Consider the following 18,954-nt stretch of genomic DNA (forward strand, 5'->3'; position numbering starts at 1 on the left):
TGTTGTTAAGCAGACAGTTTGAAACGTCATTTTTGCTGTAATGTTATGACGAGTGATAACGATTGAGATAAATAATTCTCGAATCCAGATTCAGAATTGCCCACAAATTTGATGTAATTATAAGTGAGAGAATGGGACATCAGAGTGTCGTTCAATATTTGTTATTAAAAACTTTTCAAAAATTACTATAAAATGTTCATGTTCAGGGCTTGCGTTCTCTTTGTATGAATATTCTACTTTGCACTATTACCCAAACGATGTTACCCGCATGTGTAGGATAAGTTTGTAAAGATTTTTGACATTTTAGTGGCAAAAAGCTAAAACTTGATTCACATTCACATTAAAACCTCCTGCAAGCCAACAACTATCGAACAGTATTCTGGAGATATTAGATTTTTTTTTCAGTTCGTTGTAAATAAATATTATTTCTGTACAGAATAATTTTGATAAAATCGTAAGTGTTTTATGATATTTTGTGAACGCAGTATTTGTTGGGTGAGTGGATGCAGCACTTGCTGTTATTGCAACAATAATTATAATACTACTAATTAATCCAAAAATTACCCATGCTTAACGCAGTATTTATTCTACGTGAATTATACATATAATATGAATTTATGAGATGTGCAACGACAAAGATGAATGGACGTGACAAAATTGAAACTGGAAGTGTTGATTGCAAAAATACAAGAATGAAGAAGAAGAAAGAACGTAAAGCAGAAAATTATGGGGGGAAAAAAAAAACAAAAAACCAAAAAAAAAACATGTACATAAAAATAAAATCGTAAAACCAAAAAATGAATCCCAATTAAATTCATGCATAACAATTTTCTTCGTCGAAATAAATAATAACACATAATGTACGAGAAGGAAAATGGGAAAGAAAAAAAAAAAAATCAAAAACAAGAAGTGATTAATGCGATCGACCAGCAACCGTCCCAGAGATCCTAAACAACGATGTGTCGATTAATATTGGCGCCTGGATGGTATTGACCAATTCTTTGCGTATCGTTGAAACCCGTTCATACATTATAATCCTAAAGTAATTCTCCGTCTGCTATTTATCAATCAGTATATTTTATGTTAGATGTAAAAGGTGTTTCAACCCGGAGAAATAAATTTGTTTTACGGATTCGAAGAGAGTTAGTGGCCCAATAAATAATGAAAAACCTGAGTTGCAATTAAAAAAAGATAAATTGACGAAGGAAAAAAATAACAGGAAATAAATAAATTAGAAGGAAAAACTTGAGCAAAATGTAAATAATTAGGGATACGTCGGTTGGAGTAGTAGCAAGTCACCTTTAATACCTCGCCCAATTCTCACAATCTGCAAAAGAATAGACAAGAAAAAGAAATTGTACGGTTCAAATAAAAAGAGACGGCAATAAATCCGTAACGATCATTTTTTATAGGATGACTTGTTCAAGATTATTGTTTCCCCGTTTTAATCAACAAACTTTATAAATAACGCATACAATTCTTTTCGTGACTCATTTTATTACCAAAATAAATACTTGCATTGTACGTTTTATCACGTATTCACAGACAAAAAAAAAAATATATATCTATGTATCGCTTAACCTGCAGTTTGCAAAATTAGTCTTCGACAAAAGAAATGAAAAGAATAAGATAAAAATTTGATTAAGACCAAAATTAGTTGCGCCAATGATGTTTGCTTCCAGGGAAAACTTTTTTATCGTGTGTCGTGCGCTCTCTTTTTAATAAATCGTGAAATCTTCGTTTTCTTCCTTTTTTTTTTATCTCTCTCTTGCAGGTAGCGAGAAACGAGCCAGTTTTATAAGACAAGGTCAAAGGTGGCTACCCTCCTACCGATTTATAATACACGGAATGTTTTGATATTGGTATTGGTCGCCCTGTACCTCTGCCTAAGAGGGTCAGCAGTAGCGAGTAACGAGTTGTGGGCGTTGCGGGGCTGCGGGTCCAGCAGCGAGTTGTCGCCGGGCTGTACGCCACTCGAAGATCGGTGGCCCGCGCTGATGCTTGCAGATTTGGTGTGACCCCTTGCTGGCCTAGTGCCCTCGCCGAGGCTGTGCAAAAACCAGTCAGAAGACCCGATATTCCCTGGTTCGTTGGTTTTTTTTTTTTTTGGTTTTTTCATAATTTATTTTTTCCATGAGAAAATAGGGAGAAAGAAGAAAGACGAAGAAGTAATAACTGACGGAATTAACACCGATACTAATAGACTCGTCGCGCCTTGTTTTACTTTTTTTTTCATCAAACTTTCATGGCCTTTTTATGCAAACTATATCAATAGGGATACAATTTATTTTTACAACAGATAGCGTGTCGCAAGAATTCAAAAATGACACTGCATTTGAAAGGTAAGTTCATTCTACGAAAATAGTATTGAAAACTCTACGTTATTTAACAAATCGTAAAATATAATAAAATCTTTAAAGCAAGTCTAGAATACTATGAAAGTTTGATAGATTCTTTGATTTCAGACTTGTTTAAGAGATTTTATGATATCTTACGATTTTTTATATAACGTAGAGTTTTCATTAGATTTTACAAATTTTCAACAACTATCGTCGGAAACTTCGTAAAATTAAACATTAACGATTTACCTAGAATATCTTCATGTTTTCGAATAATTTCGTATGATTCTTGATAATCTACCCAGAGTAGAATATAACCAAAGTACAGTTTGGGAGACAGTTATTCTTTTTTTTAATTTGCCATGAGTTATTCTCGTGACGAGCAGCCATTGAGAGAATCTATTAAGAAGGTAAAATAGAGATATATTCTGCAAAAATCTAATGAGCTCCTTGAACGTAACGACTGAAGACCAAAAATACTACGCGATCCCATCTCCTACATCGTCTGTATGAAAATTTAACAAAATTTGCAAGTGATCGTCTATGCTTAAAATATAGAGAACATTTTTATCTTTTGAAATTGGCCGACTGATTCAGATGAAAGTTTTTTTACTTTTCATTTTGAATTAGTCTTTCTGATCGTCGCAAATTCATCACTCCGTAATGAATGACTTATTTTCATTTTGATTTCCGTTTGAACGATGGGATGAGTAATGATGATGCTAGTGAGGTGCTACCTATACTTAGTTGCTTTTATTTAAACAAGCTTTAGATAACTTGAAACTTGTCGATGTTTTATTTTCCTTACACTCTTTATGATCTACGAGAGGCAAAAGTAGTCGCAATCATTTTTATTGGTTTTGTAAATTTTCTGCCCTAAGTTTCAAGTGAAGCGGCAGCAGCAGCTAAGTAGGTAGTTCAAAAAATGAATGATTGGCAGACAGCACACAGCCAGCATGCTAGAGCAATGCAAGAAACAATAAGAGAGACTGCGGTTGTGGATTTTGTATTAAACATAAAATCGCGCGTTAACGAATATTAATTTCAATTAGAATAGTTTTCTAATGGATTAGTCTACGTGTGAAAACATGTGCTCATCTTCCTATATTTGTCGCTTTGTTAGTTCAAGACAAAACCAAAAACAAAACATAACATTACTTTCGAATTTCAAACAAACACAGGTATGTTACTTTATGAAACGTCGTTGTTGTCAACGCTAGGAAAACCATAAACCAAACAAGATTCAGCGCAGAATTAGATATACAATTTAGATTCTTTCCAAAGATGAAACATTATAAATTTCCTCACACTTTCCTCGAAATTATTTGAATTCGGAAAATAGCGCTCGAATGAATATCGTAGTCGAAGCCAAATCCAAGTTAGATTTAAAGTTTCCAGCGTTCTTTCCCCAAAAAAAAGACAGGACGTTTGTCGATTCTTAAACAGTATAGACTAAGTGTAGGGACAGAAACAAAAGTTCAGAAGAAAAAAAAATAAAAATTGTATTTCATAACTAGAAAGAAAACTTTAAAAATATCGTCGTCGTACCTGGGAACATCGTTGGTTCTCTCCGTGGAAGAGGAAGATGTCTTAGCTTGATCGTAAGAGATGGTACTGCGTCTTCCAACCGAACCTGGCGCTGGAGATGTCAAAGGTCTCCCACTGCCGACGCCGGCGTTCATTGTATTGCTCTTTCCGACTCTCGACTTACCACCAGGACTCGTTCCCACACCTATAATGAACATTGTCACTGCAACCCCAATTAGATACGGCCCAACACAAAACAAAGCAACGTAACGTAACTTAAAATAAATATAAGTAATGTATATGTACAAATGATGAACGTATGAAAGGATAGGGGGTAACCAAATGTAAACCGACAAATGAAGAATTGCGAAGGAAGAGAGAAAAGTTTGAATAAAACGTGGGAAACAGATTTGTATGCATTTGTAAGTACAGTTGAAGATAATAAAAAAATTAAAAAAATAATAGTAAATAAATAGATACAATAAAAATTCACCACGCACCAAGCAATAGTGTAAATGTGTACAGAAAATAAACATTTAGGATGATAGTTTACGTAGTATATTAATTACTGTAAGAAATGATTGTAGTTATTATTATTATTATTATTATTATTATTATTATTATTATTATTATTATTATTATTATCATCATTATTAGCGACATCACCATTGTTATCTAACACAGTAATAATTGCGACACTCAAAGCAGCGATGAATAGAATAGAAAAGAAGAATAAAGAAAAGAAATATAGTTGACAAGTTTGAAATGAAAAAAGGAGTATTACAAGCATCGAAACATAGATGTATCACGATAAAATATTTTATCTCAACTGTGAAGCAAGTTTATTCAATTGTACCATGAATTTGAATTGCGGCGCAAAAAGTGGCAGTGATTGCTGCTGTCATAATGTAAACTTAATTCGTATCTACTTACAAATAAGACGAACAAAGAAAATTTAAGTTATAGTTGAAAGAAAGCAGAAAATAGAAATATCGTTTCTATTTTATGCGGAAAAGAATTAAATTATCCAGTCGTATTTGTCTCCTAGTTTCTCAAACCGGCAGATAAAAATTAATTTTGAAGTTAAGAGGTAAACGAGATAAACAACGACAACGACAACAACAACAACAATAATAATAATAACGATTTTTGAACATGATAAACTTTTTCAAACCTAAAACCATGACAATAACATTACCAATAAAGTCTAGTTTGAACAATTCAATGCTCGCTGTAACATATTGTTATTATCATGCTATCAAATGTGCAAAGGGATATAAAAACCGAACAGTACAAATGGAAAAAAAAAGCAAACCTAAATCTAGACTAGAGTCTAGAAACTAAACGCTAGTTTCTGATCTACTCTGGCAACCTTCAGTTAAATATCTTACTAATATCTTTTACCTGTCATTGAAACTGATGGAAAAAAAAAAAAAAAAAAAATTAACCGCACATTGTTCTTATATTAGCGAGAACACGGAGAGATACATAGAAAAAGAGATAAGGATGCGAAACAACATGGAGAGCGAAAAAAAAAGCAAGAGAACGGAACAAAAAGATTCGTAACTTATCGCAGCAGATAATAATAAACCCATGGAATTTAAATTCATCGTCATTTACCAGCGACGAGGAGAGGATTAACGAGTTGGCAAAGAAATTGGGTAGAAAGATGAGAAGATGAAGAGAAATTACGAAATAGAAAATGGACAGAGAAATATACAATGTACGTATATAGAGAAAAAGAGAATGGTTTAGCAAAAAGCATGTAGTCAACTCACTGGTGTCTAATTGTCCTGGACTATTTTTCGGTGCTGACGGTCTACCCGCAGGTACGCGAGCACTGTTCTCTTTTATTGTTGCCGAATCAACCGTATTTTGACGTTTAAAGTTACTTCCACCGCTACCTGCTAAGGTTCCAGCGCCCGTACCAGTCGTTGCATGATTGTGGTTCGTCGTATTACCAGGACTAGGCGCGCACCCTGAAAATAAAAGACCAGTCGTTATATTTTCAGTAGAAATTGGGAATATTGAATAAGTCGGTAAAAACCTTCAGTCCGTTATTTTCTTCCTTCAGTGTTCCTTCGGCTACATAACTTTTTTTTTATCGATACTTACGGAGTGTCTCACCTCCGGAAGAAGCTCGTCTACTGGGTTTTGGGTTGCTAGCTGAAATACTGCGGTGAACACCTCGATGCGAGGGACTCTGTGCTGCGCCTCCCGTCCCCGTTCCACTGACTCCGCCACCCCCTGATCCTACTTGGGGCGGAATGTTGCGCAGCGACAGCGAACTGCCAGACCGAGAACCGTCGCTTTCAGGCTGTCCCAAAATAACAGAAAAGTAAGAACAAAAAAAAAACAAAAAAAGGGGATAAAAAGAGAGAGAGACAATAAAAGCAAAGGCAAATAAACAACGAGAATTACAGAGTGTGTCGGGGAGAAAGGATGAATTGATGCAATTTCTTCAATTTATAATTTGTTCGCTTTTGTCAATTTTCTTATTTTTTTTTTCAAGGGCTTGCTGCGCCCGGACTTACGTCTGTGGTCTTTCTTCCTAGTAGTAGATAGGTGGCGAATACATCGTCGTACTTAGCTTGGCCGAGGGAATCTTCTATTTCGCTTCGTGTATATCCCATACTAGCTAGTGCCTCTGTAACAGGATTTTTACAAGAGGCATAGTTAAATCTAACAAACAAAATAGCTATATTACCATTAAGTCATGTACTTACTTCGACAAATAATTACTTTTCATTTCTTTTCTGTACATATTTTTATAATCTGCTTCTCTTCTTTTAATTAAATTGCAACAACTGAATATGAATTATGAAACTGGATCTGGATATAAATTATCGGTAATGAAAATCAAATTCTTTACGTTGCTTGTGAATTCATATACTTTGATAATTGAGCGAATGTATTGTCAGAAATGTAACGATTATATTAACAGCTTCTGTCAAAGCTGTAAAACGTGAAAACATTAGATAATAAATAGAGACAGAAGGAAAAAGAGGACAAATAAACAAGAAAATTTTGGAAATGGAGTAATATTTTCACAGCGAATTTTTGTGACAAATATTATCGTACAACGAATTCGATCGAATGAAAATTTGACCTGAAAACGCGGCATAAAAAAGTACCCAGCCAACGAGTTTGATATTAGTAGATTACCCAGACGATTTTTGATCGATAAAATCTACCTAGATCGATCTATGCCTAACGAATAACGCATGCTATTATTTTGTTAACCATTAAACCATAGGTCGTTGCATGCATAGATATATCAGACAAGAAACGAAAGACAAAACAATAATAGAACAAGCACAATATTGGTGCGCATAACTGTGCAATGAAAACGGTAAGGTATCTTCATTGTTGCTCAGAACGTATTTTAATACAATAACATTAAACTATTGAATTTCCGATATCTCACGAGGAAAATTTCTGCCAATCCATAAAATATTCGATATATATATACTGCACGTAGCTGGAAAAACGATAGAAAAGGTTCATCGCAACAATTCAATCGACGAGGATTCAACTAATCGGGCGTCTGATATATCTCCCGATCTAATATTCTATTCTAAACATACAATCTACTGTCCGAGAGCATTTCTCGTCGTAAAACGGTGACAATTGCTGACGGCAGTGGGCGGAAACGGTGGTAGTTGGAACAAAAGTTCAATATCGTACAGTTTGAGATTAAAAAAATTTCGTTCTTTTATCATTTCACCTCTCATTTAGCAGTGAAGTGTATAACAGTAAACAAGACCAAATTATCGATGAAAAAATAATTCATCAACGTTCTTTGCTTCGCTGTGTCGATATAACGACCAGAGTTTCCAACCAAACACGAAAACACACGTACTAAACATAAAAACGGTAGGTAGTAAGTGTTATGTACATACTGGCAGACTCACCTATCCTCTTGTGGTCCTTGTAATCGGGTTCCGGTTCTAAGTACGGTTTTAATTCGTCTTCCTCGTATCCCATATTCATCCATTTATCTTTCATTATATTCTGTAAACCAGTACAGAAAAAAAAACATCAAGTTAACGTCCCAAAGGGTAAATAATGAATTGCCCACATTCATATCATCGAAAACAAGATAATCAATTGGGACCGTTTGTCGCATGGTAAAATTTGAAAATCTCGAGTAGCTTTTCAAAATTTCATCATCTCTTTTGTCTTTTATCGTCATTGATATAATTTTACACCTCGACGAATCGAGTAGCAAACAAATATCAAGATCGTTAAAAAACGGTCCATGGATTATCCTGCGGGGCTGGATTGCGCGCAAACGAACACGTTCGAACCTTATCGCCACGTACCTCTAACGAGGCCCGTTTTGTGGGGTTGAGCACCAGAAATTTTTTTAATAAATTTTCACAGTCGGTCGACATGTAGAACGGGATTCTATATTTGCCCCGCAATACTCTTTCTCGTAATTCCCTAAGCGTAGATCCGTCGAATGGCAGTGAGCCCGAAACTAACGTGTATAATATCACACCTAATGACCATACGTCGACTTCTGGCCCGTCATACTTCTTTCCTGAAATCAAGTAAAAAATATTTACAGTGAGAAATGTTCGAAACTTGACGGACACTTTCAATTTCATTCCAAATTACATCGAGAGAATCGAATGTCTTGGTGATTTTATTCAAATTTCAATGTAAAATGTCAAACACATCATTTAAACTTTATTATGTGAAACATTACCAAATAAATCATTCAAAAGCTACAACTGAAGTCGATTGATATAAAATTAGAAAAATAAATATCGTTATGTTAGGTTAGGCTTCTACAGCAGGCATTTATAGTATCTAAATTTTCTCCTACATTATAAGAATGTGACATTCAAATAAACTCAACTCGATCTACTTCAGTGGCACCTTCCAAACTTTTTAATTCACAGAATTCACTTTTTCCTCTGTTTCGTCATATTAATATTTCAACTAGGTTACTATATTTACTATGTCACTTACCTTGAAAAAGTTCTGGTGCGGCGTATGGCGGAGAGCCACAAAAAGTGTCAAGTTTATTGCCGGGTGTGAATTCGTTGCTGAATCCAAAATCAGCAATCTTGATGTTCATCTCGCTGTCGAGTAGCAAGTTCTCAGCTTTTAAATCTCTATGGATGATCTTTTTCTGATGACAATACTGTACCGCCGAAACTATCTGACGGAATTTAGCCCGGGCTTCCTTCTCCTTCATCCTACCATGCAATACTAGGTAATCAAACACTTCCCCTCCACTCGCATACTCCATTACTAGGTACAACGTTTTCTCAGTCTCAATCACTTGGAACAGTTTGACGATGTTTGGATGGTCCAGCATTTTCATTATCCTTACTTCGCGGAATAACTGCAGCGTATAAGAAAAACAAAGACAAGAACGTAATTAAAAGGCTGTGGAAATAGAAAGAAGAAAACAATGTGAAAGAAATGGGAGTGCAAAAGATTTCGCAATTCTTTCGCTAATTTTTAGTTTTCAAAAAGCTATCGATTTGCGTGTGATAAAATTTTCTCTTCCAAAGAATGAAAAATAGCCTCTGAATGTACTTAATCAATAGCTGAATTGAGACTAAATCTCTTAATAACTTAAGGTTTACAAGAATTAAATACTGAATTTAAAAGTTAAAAAAAATCCAATTCTTTACAATGACCATTTTTTTTCCAGTTTTCTCACCTTTTGAAGGCTACCAGGGTTGAGCTGTGTTTTGTCGATGATTTTGATGGCAACTTCCTTTCCGGTTGGAACATGTTTGGCGAGTTTCACCTTGGCGAAGTTACCTTTACCGATTGTTTTCAATAGCCTGTATTTACCAATGTGAGGTTCCTCCGGTGCTCGGCTTCTTGACGACAATCTTGTGTGATGCGGAACACTGCTCGACACCCCCACGCCATCCCCTGTCTGCAATATCAATAACAATCATTATTATGACTGTATCCATTTATTTATCATTAGCTTCTTCACATTTCTTGGGTTTTTTTATAAATCACGAAATCAAAATTATAAACTTTCTGGTCCTTTCGTGGACGAACTTTACATGTACTTGATATCATCAAACATTGACAAGGTTTACGATGAATGGTAAAATTTTGAACCTGGTGATCTTGATATAAAATTACTTTTTCAACAACATTCATTCAGATTATTCATAACATTAAACTAGAATATGACATGAATTTGTTAGATTTAAAAAACGAAATGACATATTATATTCAATCAATTTGAACAGTCAACAACTGAGAATTTGGGAACTTGGCATTACATGAGAACGAATTTTTTACATTTATGTCATTGATGGATATACGGAAACGACATTCAAGTGTCAGACTTCTCTCAAAGAAACTTCTAAATAGTTCAACTTATCATATTACAAACATTACACGACTCATATGAGATTAGAAAATCTGCAGATTTCTGTGAGCAGCTGGTTCCTTATTTCAAGTTTTTGACTTTTTAAATGTTCATTTCTTTTTTTCCTCTTCATTTCAACCCATAAAAAAGAAAATTGAATGTGCGCCCCTGTACGTTATTATCATTACTTTTTTCTTCATTGATAAATTACCACAATGGTCACCTCGAGATAATTCAGTGACAATTTAAATTCTTATAATTATACTTAAATTACTCTTACAATTACACTTTACGCTTAAATTCACGTTCGTATTTACAATAATTGAACTTTTATCGATTTCTTTTTTTCTCCGTAATAACGGTCACTGTAGAGTATAAATAACAAACTTTCATGCAGTTATTGAAGGTGTATAAATACGTGAGAAAATGCAGGATATCATCCAAAGTGATTAGCTAATTGTATAGAGTGAATAATTGTCGTTATATTGGGTAGTACAACAGCAATAATGACAAAAATTACAATATCGTTACATTACCCGCAAAAGGCCGCGGGTGACCATCTTGCAGGTGGTGGCGACTTTAGAGGCAGCCAGCTTGACGATGATTTTGTCAAAGAACAAGGGCAAGGAGATAATGAGTTACGTAATCAGTTTGTAAATATAACAAAAAGTAGATGAAATAAAGTGAAAACGAAATTTGATTAAATACTCTTTCGCAGAGGATCTGTGCTTGTTAGATATATATTTTTCTAACTCATCCTGTTCGCGTAGATTTTTGCAACACTTACAAACAAAAGAAATAAAAACAAAAAAAAATAAATAAATAGAAAATACAAATAACGCTGCAATAATCACAATTTCCGGTCACTCGATTTGAATCAAAGTAATATTTATTATTCGGTTCATTTGTCCTTCTCAAATGGAGATGTGTGGTTTATAACTGTTTTTTCATTCTCGTACCGCGTAAAATATTCATTAACTTTTTCATAACATTAGACGAGACGAGTGTGTTCAATCATCGCGTTGATCACTCGGACAAGTTAATTTATTAGGTTTGTTAACTTTCACTGAAAACTTAAACTTCTTTTACACAGATGAAACCGCGTCATCCCAATCGATCGATAACTACGAGCAAAATGATCATAATTGTCTTGACTGAGGCTCGTGGTTGTCGAGAGTACGAATAACAAGCATAATAAGGGGTGGGGGGGGGGGGGGGGGGGACCACTTGGCGATTTGTCGAATATAAGTAACGACGGGGAATCCTCAAAAGTTATTTAATAATCTTTTTGTCGCTAAGTTTGTTACTACAGGCGACGACGGTGAGGATGAACGGTCAACGGAATAAAAGGATGAGAAGTTTGTCGATGACATTGAAACCACCTCCGGCAGCTGTATTTCTCCTTCTTCTCCTTTTTTTCCTCCTCCTCCCCGACGTCAACGTCGAGAATTACCTCCACGACAATAACTATGTGATCTCTGACGTCCGAGATTGTAAATATCGAAAACACATTCTTCCCAACTTCTGCAGTAAATGAACAACGACGATCGATCAGGAGGGCAGGCATTGATTGATCGATTCGTTCGGTACGAACCCCCGGAGAAACACCCTCGGTTCTCTCAGTAAATTGCTTTTAATATATATCAAAACAAACCGCGACATAATGCTTACTCGCGAATTTCATTCCTCTCGTTTATCACGTTTGATGGTATTATTATTATTATTATCTGTCCCACTCGATTCATTTTGGATTATACGTTCATCAGAGATTTTTAATTGTAAAACTGGAATTGTATAAACCAAAGTAGGTAAGAAAAAATAAATAAATTGAATCAAAGAATATGGAGAAAAAAATTAATAGCCGTAAGGAACGGCAGTAAAAAGTCTTTAAAAAAATTTCTTTCGACTTATTAGCACGGTCTGCAATGTGATAAGTAGTGATTAGTTAGTCGCTCCCGAAGTAAAATAATTAAAATCGGAATATGACGAACGAGAAATAAGAGTGTTAAAATTCGCTGCACGGATCACCGATATCATCACAATCCTGTGTTTCTCACATCACACTGACGCACAAGCATAGAGAGGAGACAAACCGAAAAAAGTTTGACGAGAGACGCCTCAATTATCGCGATTTTTTCCCCTCGGAAAACGTCATAGGCCGAAACCTTAACGATATCTACGAGGGAAGAGCGAGTTTATATTGACAGCGAATGAAGGTGTCTTCTTCCTCCGATCGTCTCTGATTTGATCCTCCTGAGAGGCTGGTTACCGTCTCGCGACTAAAGACCCTGAAGACAAGGGGCGACGGTGGAGGAATCAATACTAGAGCCACCGCGGGCTAGGATACAACACCGGCCGTATTTTCGCTGGGCTAAATATCTTCGCGCCCGCGCAATGGCGACGACGAATCGTGGAAGCCACCAAAACCCGCGGCGACGCAAAGCCGGTCACCAACTTCACCCTGCGATGGCCGAATGATACCCAGTTTGAAGAAAAATCGAATAGTCGACGTTCACTTTCGAGTCGAAATACAAATCGAGATGTTTCGAGCGTGGTGTGTCACGTGACCGATTTAATAGGGTTTTCAACTGGCTGCACTGATTTCCCCAGTTTTCAACCAATAGCAAAGGCGAAATCTTAGGGAAAATGCACTAGGTGAAGACTCAGTGCAGCCAATTGAAAACCATGTAACAGTTTTCACGAGAATCCATCTCATTCTTTTGTTATACTTTTAATCAATTTAGAATTTATCGTAAAGTGTTCGTGCTATTCGTCGGAAAGGGCGGTAACTGGTCAGTTACGGTTGAATAAATATCGTAAAGATTTTTCATATGTTTATTTCGCCGCAAGACACGACACTTTGAGATTATATTTTACGAATTATTCGTGCGTGAATTCATGTGACAATTTAACTCCTGGTTGACCCGAAAGCAATTCCCAGTATCGAAACGATCACGACACAAACAATGTCGAAACGAATCGATGTTTTAGGAGAGAATGAGATGGGTTTTCGTAATGACTCTTAAATCCGTCACGCGACACATTTTTGTTGTAATATCAATTTCTCATTTCACAATCATGATTATAAATTCAACTTTGCGGGTTCCAGACGTTATTTCATGTCGAAGAAATATTATCGTTATTAATTTCAACTCGACCAACCAAACCTTGACTTTATCAATCGTTTACTGTTCGCTTGCAATTCAAGCTAAATTTCTTCGACTGAATAAAACTCCAATCCTTTCGCCATTTATTTGGTTCACGATCAGTCGATCAAATCTGTGAATTTTCAGATAAACTAACAAACTAATTTTACATTCTTACTTTGCCGTCATTTCAAAACTTTCTTTTTATCGTAGCGAGCAGAAATTTTGCTAACCCTAAGAAAAATAATTTATTTTTCGCACAAATTATGTTGAAATAAATCACTGTTCTAAGTTTCAGATTGTGAAGTTCGTAAAATTGGTTCATCGTTATATACCTTCATCCCAAGTTATAGCTATGAGAAAAGTCGGAAATCTGACGCTGATTCAGCTGCTGCTACGTACCTTTGGACGTCAGCTGATCTCCGACGGTGATGTTTTATAACAACGCGTTCACGGTGCGCATGATCAGGTGAAATTATTTATTTTAGTTACCTGAGAATTTCGTAGACTTTACCTACAGACTGAAATATTCAGTTTTCAATTTACCTTTGGGTGAACGAGTTCTTTTCTCCGGGTAGATATATTTATATACGAGTTAAAAAATTTTAAACAGAGACAAGCGATTTTTTTTTGTCTTTTCGGGGTACAAGGAATCTCAAAAAAAAAAAAAAAAATGTATCGCACAACGTGATGGAACAAGACGCAAAACCTAGTCTAACTTTCCTTTTAAATTCTTCGATATTTTCAGCTTCTTTCTTTATAATATAACATACAAGCTGTTTATAAATAGCATCGAGACTCTCTCGAAGCAAGGATAACAAATCTGCGATAAGATAAATACAGCGTAATACAAGTTTACTCAATGCGAGCGAACGACTCGAACCGAGTCGATTTCTCGTCGTATTCGCTTCAACATTTTCAATAAACTTGAAAAGCAGTCATACAATAATTGAAAAATCACACTTTCCAAGGTAACGAGCTTGAGAAACGTTTTCGAGTACATTCCTCGATAAATTTTACCGTACGATTGTATTTCAATCAGATTTATAAAATAATCGCATGTAATCATACACATAATTGATCAACCAATTAATCAGCAAATTAATCGATCGCTGCTACGAAGGTTATATAATAATATATTACACCTATACGTATATGTACATGCTGTACTTATATTTATAGAATTAAAGCGTATATGTACACGCTCCAATTTTCAAAATATATATGATCATGTTTCAAAAGCATGTTTAAATAGATTGAAAAAAAAATAAAAAATAAAAAATAATAATAAAAATGTTTAAGAAATGCTCACTCAGCTATCATCGCGTTCTCTGCAATTAAATATCAAAAATTGCTTTTTTCGTTTGTTTATTTATCTACTATCTGTAATATACCTCTTTTATTCCAATGTTTTGTATCGCCTTTTGAATAACGCTGGTCAGCGGTTTCGGTGTGGAAGTAGCCGTAGAAGAAGTTGTTGAATTTGTACCAATTCCGGCAGCAGCCTCCTGCTGGAGCTGCCTTTTGGTCATAACTGGTCTGACGATATTCCTTGCTTGTTGAGCGCGCGATTGAATTTTCAACGGCATATCCGATGTGTCCCCGTTACCTCGACGCGTGTCCGAGGCTGTACGATTCAATTTAACACCAGCCCTCTTCTTTGTCGTTATACCAGCATTTCCGGTAGAATTTCTCGTCGCTTCGCCACGTTGCAGCGGTGTCGACCTTCGTTTATCATTTCATTCACATGTTCAGTTATTTATATTTATTATACATGTATTAATTATTATAACGTGTTTAAAAATGCATATTTTTCCCCTTTTTTTTTCATTCCCCGTTTGTTTCGTACTCATTGCGTTATAGAAGTATATAGAAAACTCTTCTAATCCATTTTTAGTTTCATTTTCATCTTTTGTGACAATATTCATCCGAGTTTTTTTCCCAGTTTGTGTGTAAATTACGGAATAAACGAGCATCTGCGAGAACGTGGTGTAATAACGCGAATATGCAATAAATAAAGCCAGAGAGCGCAGATATAGTAAAATTTAATTGAAAAAAAAAAGAAATACACATAAAAGATATACCTGTAAACGGTAATGTGGCCGCCGCAATAAAATTCAAAACGAGTTATGAATAAGTTTCGACAGTTGAAAAGTGGCGGAAAAACCAAGGACAAAAAACAAAGAATCATCGAAGAGCCAAGCAAAATATTGAGCGAGAGAATTCGCGTGCGAGAAGTTTAACGATGCATGCCTATTGTTCGCTATTTAGCGTTGCAGGTGCCGAGATCGAAAGAGAGAAAGAGAGAGAGAGAGAGAGGGACAGATATAAAAAGAGAGCTAGTGAGTTACGAAATACGGGAAATCCTCCATGTTCATGTACACCTGTTATACGGTGAAAATTGTATGCATTATACATTCTACACGAGGATGTATCAAGCCTATTGTACTGCGTAATTCTCACCTCATTTTTTCTTTTCTTTTTTTTTTTTATACCTGGTACGCGATCGCGTTACATAAGTAACAACAACGACAGCAACAACAATAATGATGATAATAATAACAATACCGTCAACAACAATAATGGAAAGTGTGACGCGCCTTGATGTTATACTCGTCGATATAATAATTGCATAAATATTGTTATTACCGGTGTAACGAGTCAAATTTCTCACGCGCGGTACAACGAATTTTTCTTTTTTCGCAGCAAGAAAAGAAAAAGAAAAAGGAGAAAAAATTGTAACCAATTGAATTAAATAAATTAATTACGAGTTCAGGTATATACGGAGTGAGTAGCTAACGGTCGAATCAAAGCGTATGGGAACAATCTCACGCGCATGCGCTGAAATTCTAGAGTAGTAAAGCAGTTGTTTTGTCAGGCTGACCAACCGTAATAAGTTCAGATGACAGATTGCCGCAATGTATGTATCCTCAAAAATTTTGTCAGCTATCGGTGGCAGGTGTGCTCAACTTGGTTCATTCTCCCATTAATAATTTTTACGAATAAAAAGATTCGTAATCTGCTCATTGGAGCATCAGAAAGAGTTCCAACAGCCAAAATGTTTTATCTATTACAGATGCTGTCACAATTTTTGAGGTTACATACATCGCGGCGAGCTGTCATCTGAGCTTATGACGGTTGGTCAACCTGATAAAACAACTGCGTTTGTTCTAGAATTTTAGCGCATGCGCGTTAGACCATTCTACTGTTAGCTACTCACTCTGTACAATAATCAGTTATGTATAAGGTAAATTTCCCTGTGGTGAATGACCGTTAATGTTTGCGGTATATGTGCAATGCAAAGTGAGAATTCGACCGTGTTATAAACGCGTAACCTTATACAATTAAATGGCGAGTGTAATAGCTGGTATTGTGTACTTTCCGCGAGTAATAAAAAATTGCGTGACAATTGATCGTTACTTTCGGCCGTTATACGATGTACATATAGACATATAACGATCTACCGATTCGCTAATTACGATAATCCGCATTGACGTAAACTTTGAAAATCTTGCAAATGCGTATATGTAATGGAAAAATTTTACATGCATCAGTGTCGGTGAAATAATTGCGTGTATACAAACATACGTATAATGTGTACAATTTCTCTCAATCTCTCCTTTCTTCTCTGACTGATTACGCGTTTGAACAATTCAAGAAAAATGATCGAAAATTAATTTTTCTGCGATAATTCCTCACTGTCGAATATTATTTGGATCATTTGACATTTCAATCGCGATTCTTGTATAACAGAGTTTTCTGAAATTTACTACAATATATTTGTATACAACATCGTTTCGCGTAGTGTCTCAAAATTTATACCTCTTCATGTCCTCCCCATACGAGTACTTGAATAACACAATCATTACCAACGATAATCGAACGCAATTGAACAAAAAATGGTAACAAGGATTGTATACGTTAATTGAGAAACGACAACGATTATGAAAAGAAATTCCCAGTCCATTTTATCACGATAAAAACCCCTCTCAAGTAAAAAGATACGAATAAAATAAGCTTAAAACAATATTGATTGATTAATTACCCCTCAGCTTCGTCGTCGGTGTTATTGCGAAGTAAATCCTCGTGTTCCCTATACCGCAATTCGATTTCAGGAACAATTTTATCGCTACCAGTATTGCCGACGGGGGAACGATCGTGTTGCAATTGAGAAGAAATATCATCGGACGTGACGTCAGTGCCTGCGTCCTGTTTAAACCTAGCAGCAGCGGCAATGGTTCCTTGTTCTATGGCTTTGACTTGCCTCTCGAGTTGATCAAGCATGTCAATACTGCTCTTGGAATCCGGCAAAACGCTTCCATCACCACCCACTGTATCGAGAGATCGATGATCCTGATCGTTGAGTATGAGATCTAGTTTCACGCCAGTTTTTCCGCTCTGATTTTCCCGTAAAGATCGTCGTCCGTTAGATGTTTGAAACTCACCACCGGTCGAAGAAATGGCATTACCCTTGCCGATTACCGACCGTTCAAATGACCGACCGAACTTCTTAGCCAGAACATTCTCGAAGTCCTGAATATTTTGACTTACTATTGAGTTCTGCGTCCGTTCGTTAACGAATATCGGAACACCTCCGGCGCTTCCTCGCGATCTAAACGACGAGCCTCTGCTACCGGTCATGACCGGCGACCCACTCGCCGAATTAGAATTCGAATTGACGTTCGAATTCCCGCCACCGCCGGTGCTTCGTTTTTCCACCACCCTGAGACCCGCGTCGCCCTCGACGAGTTCCCACTGTTTAAGTCCTTCCGGCGTCGAGGGACTTCCCCTCGGACTGGGACTGCTGGTCCTCGAATCAGTACCGATCATCGGACTGCGTCGCTGCTGGATTACTGTTCCATCCGGGTTCAACGTCTTCCGGAAACTCGACGGTCTTATCGACTTCCTTCCTGGCTGATTTCGCGCCAGGATAGTTTCCCGCTCCTCCCGATCCGCCATGTTGATTTTATAAACTATCGCGATCGGCGAGTTACTTTCGTCTGACTCGTTCTCTTTTATTTTCTTTTTCTTTCTCGTTAGCTTTGAAATCAAAACGTGGTGGAAGTTTCACGATTTCGATTTTTTCATATTTCGTTAATCCAACTTTCTTATCTCTTACTATTAGATGTTATATCGTGATCATCGATCCGGGGTGTATACAGTATTTATAAATCGGCAGCCACTCTCCTCTGCACAGCTTTATACTTCGTTGTTTCCAAATTCCGGACGATTAGTACAGATTAACGATCTCGCTCGGTACGCGTCTCTGTTTAGAAAATACATTCACATGGATTTGTTAAGATTTATTATTGTTGAATTTTTTTTTTTTTCCAAGTCGTATTTATCACATCACGTTGCAGAACACGATTAGCGATCGGTGTAACGGTTAATAATTACCCAGAGCTACTGCACCGTGCAATGAAAAAATCGTATACAATGGAGAAAGCTTTAGAAATATATTTTATCTATCCGAAAATAAGAAATCAACTTCTTGGTCGAGCTGTAAAAAATTTATAAATAAAAAAACTAAATGTGAAGAAAATCTGACAGTCGACTAGGACTATTCCTAAGGAAAGAACCGTTC

The 18,954-nt window shown here is 36.2% G+C and overlaps 1 protein-coding gene across 22 annotated transcripts in view; it reads right to left on the reverse strand.

Annotated features, from left to right (window-relative positions):
* The window catches only part of LOC124219506 (serine/threonine-protein kinase MARK2), an 83,012-nt gene that overhangs the window by 17,467 nt on the left and 46,591 nt on the right, over positions 1–18,954 (reverse strand). For 13 of the 22 annotated variants that reach the window (XM_069136233.1, XM_069136234.1, XM_046627176.2 and 10 more), the window contains 11 exons: positions 17,416–18,636; positions 14,765–15,095; positions 9,550–9,774; positions 8,847–9,225; positions 8,177–8,412; positions 7,769–7,880; positions 6,401–6,513; positions 5,982–6,183; positions 5,645–5,845; positions 3,888–4,089; positions 1,881–2,048 (listed from right to left, as the gene is read on the reverse strand). In XM_069136233.1, the coding sequence (XP_068992334.1) occupies positions 1,881–2,048; positions 3,888–4,089; positions 5,645–5,845; positions 5,982–6,183; positions 6,401–6,513; positions 7,769–7,880; positions 8,177–8,412; positions 8,847–9,225; positions 9,550–9,774; positions 14,765–15,095; positions 17,416–18,329 (3,083 nt within the window). In that variant the 5' untranslated portion in view covers positions 18,330–18,636. The remainder of the gene's footprint in view (positions 1–1,880; positions 2,049–3,887; positions 4,090–5,644; positions 5,846–5,981; positions 6,184–6,400; positions 6,514–7,768; positions 7,881–8,176; positions 8,413–8,846; positions 9,226–9,549; positions 9,775–14,764; positions 15,096–17,415; positions 18,637–18,954) is intronic. The other 9 variants (XM_046627193.2, XM_046627175.2, XM_046627192.2 and 6 more) reach the window with 6 other exon arrangements.

The sequence above is a fragment of the Neodiprion pinetum genome, chromosome 5 (genome assembly GCF_021155775.2).
Source record: "Neodiprion pinetum isolate iyNeoPine1 chromosome 5, iyNeoPine1.2, whole genome shotgun sequence".
NCBI lineage: Eukaryota > Metazoa > Arthropoda > Insecta > Hymenoptera > Diprionidae > Neodiprion > Neodiprion pinetum.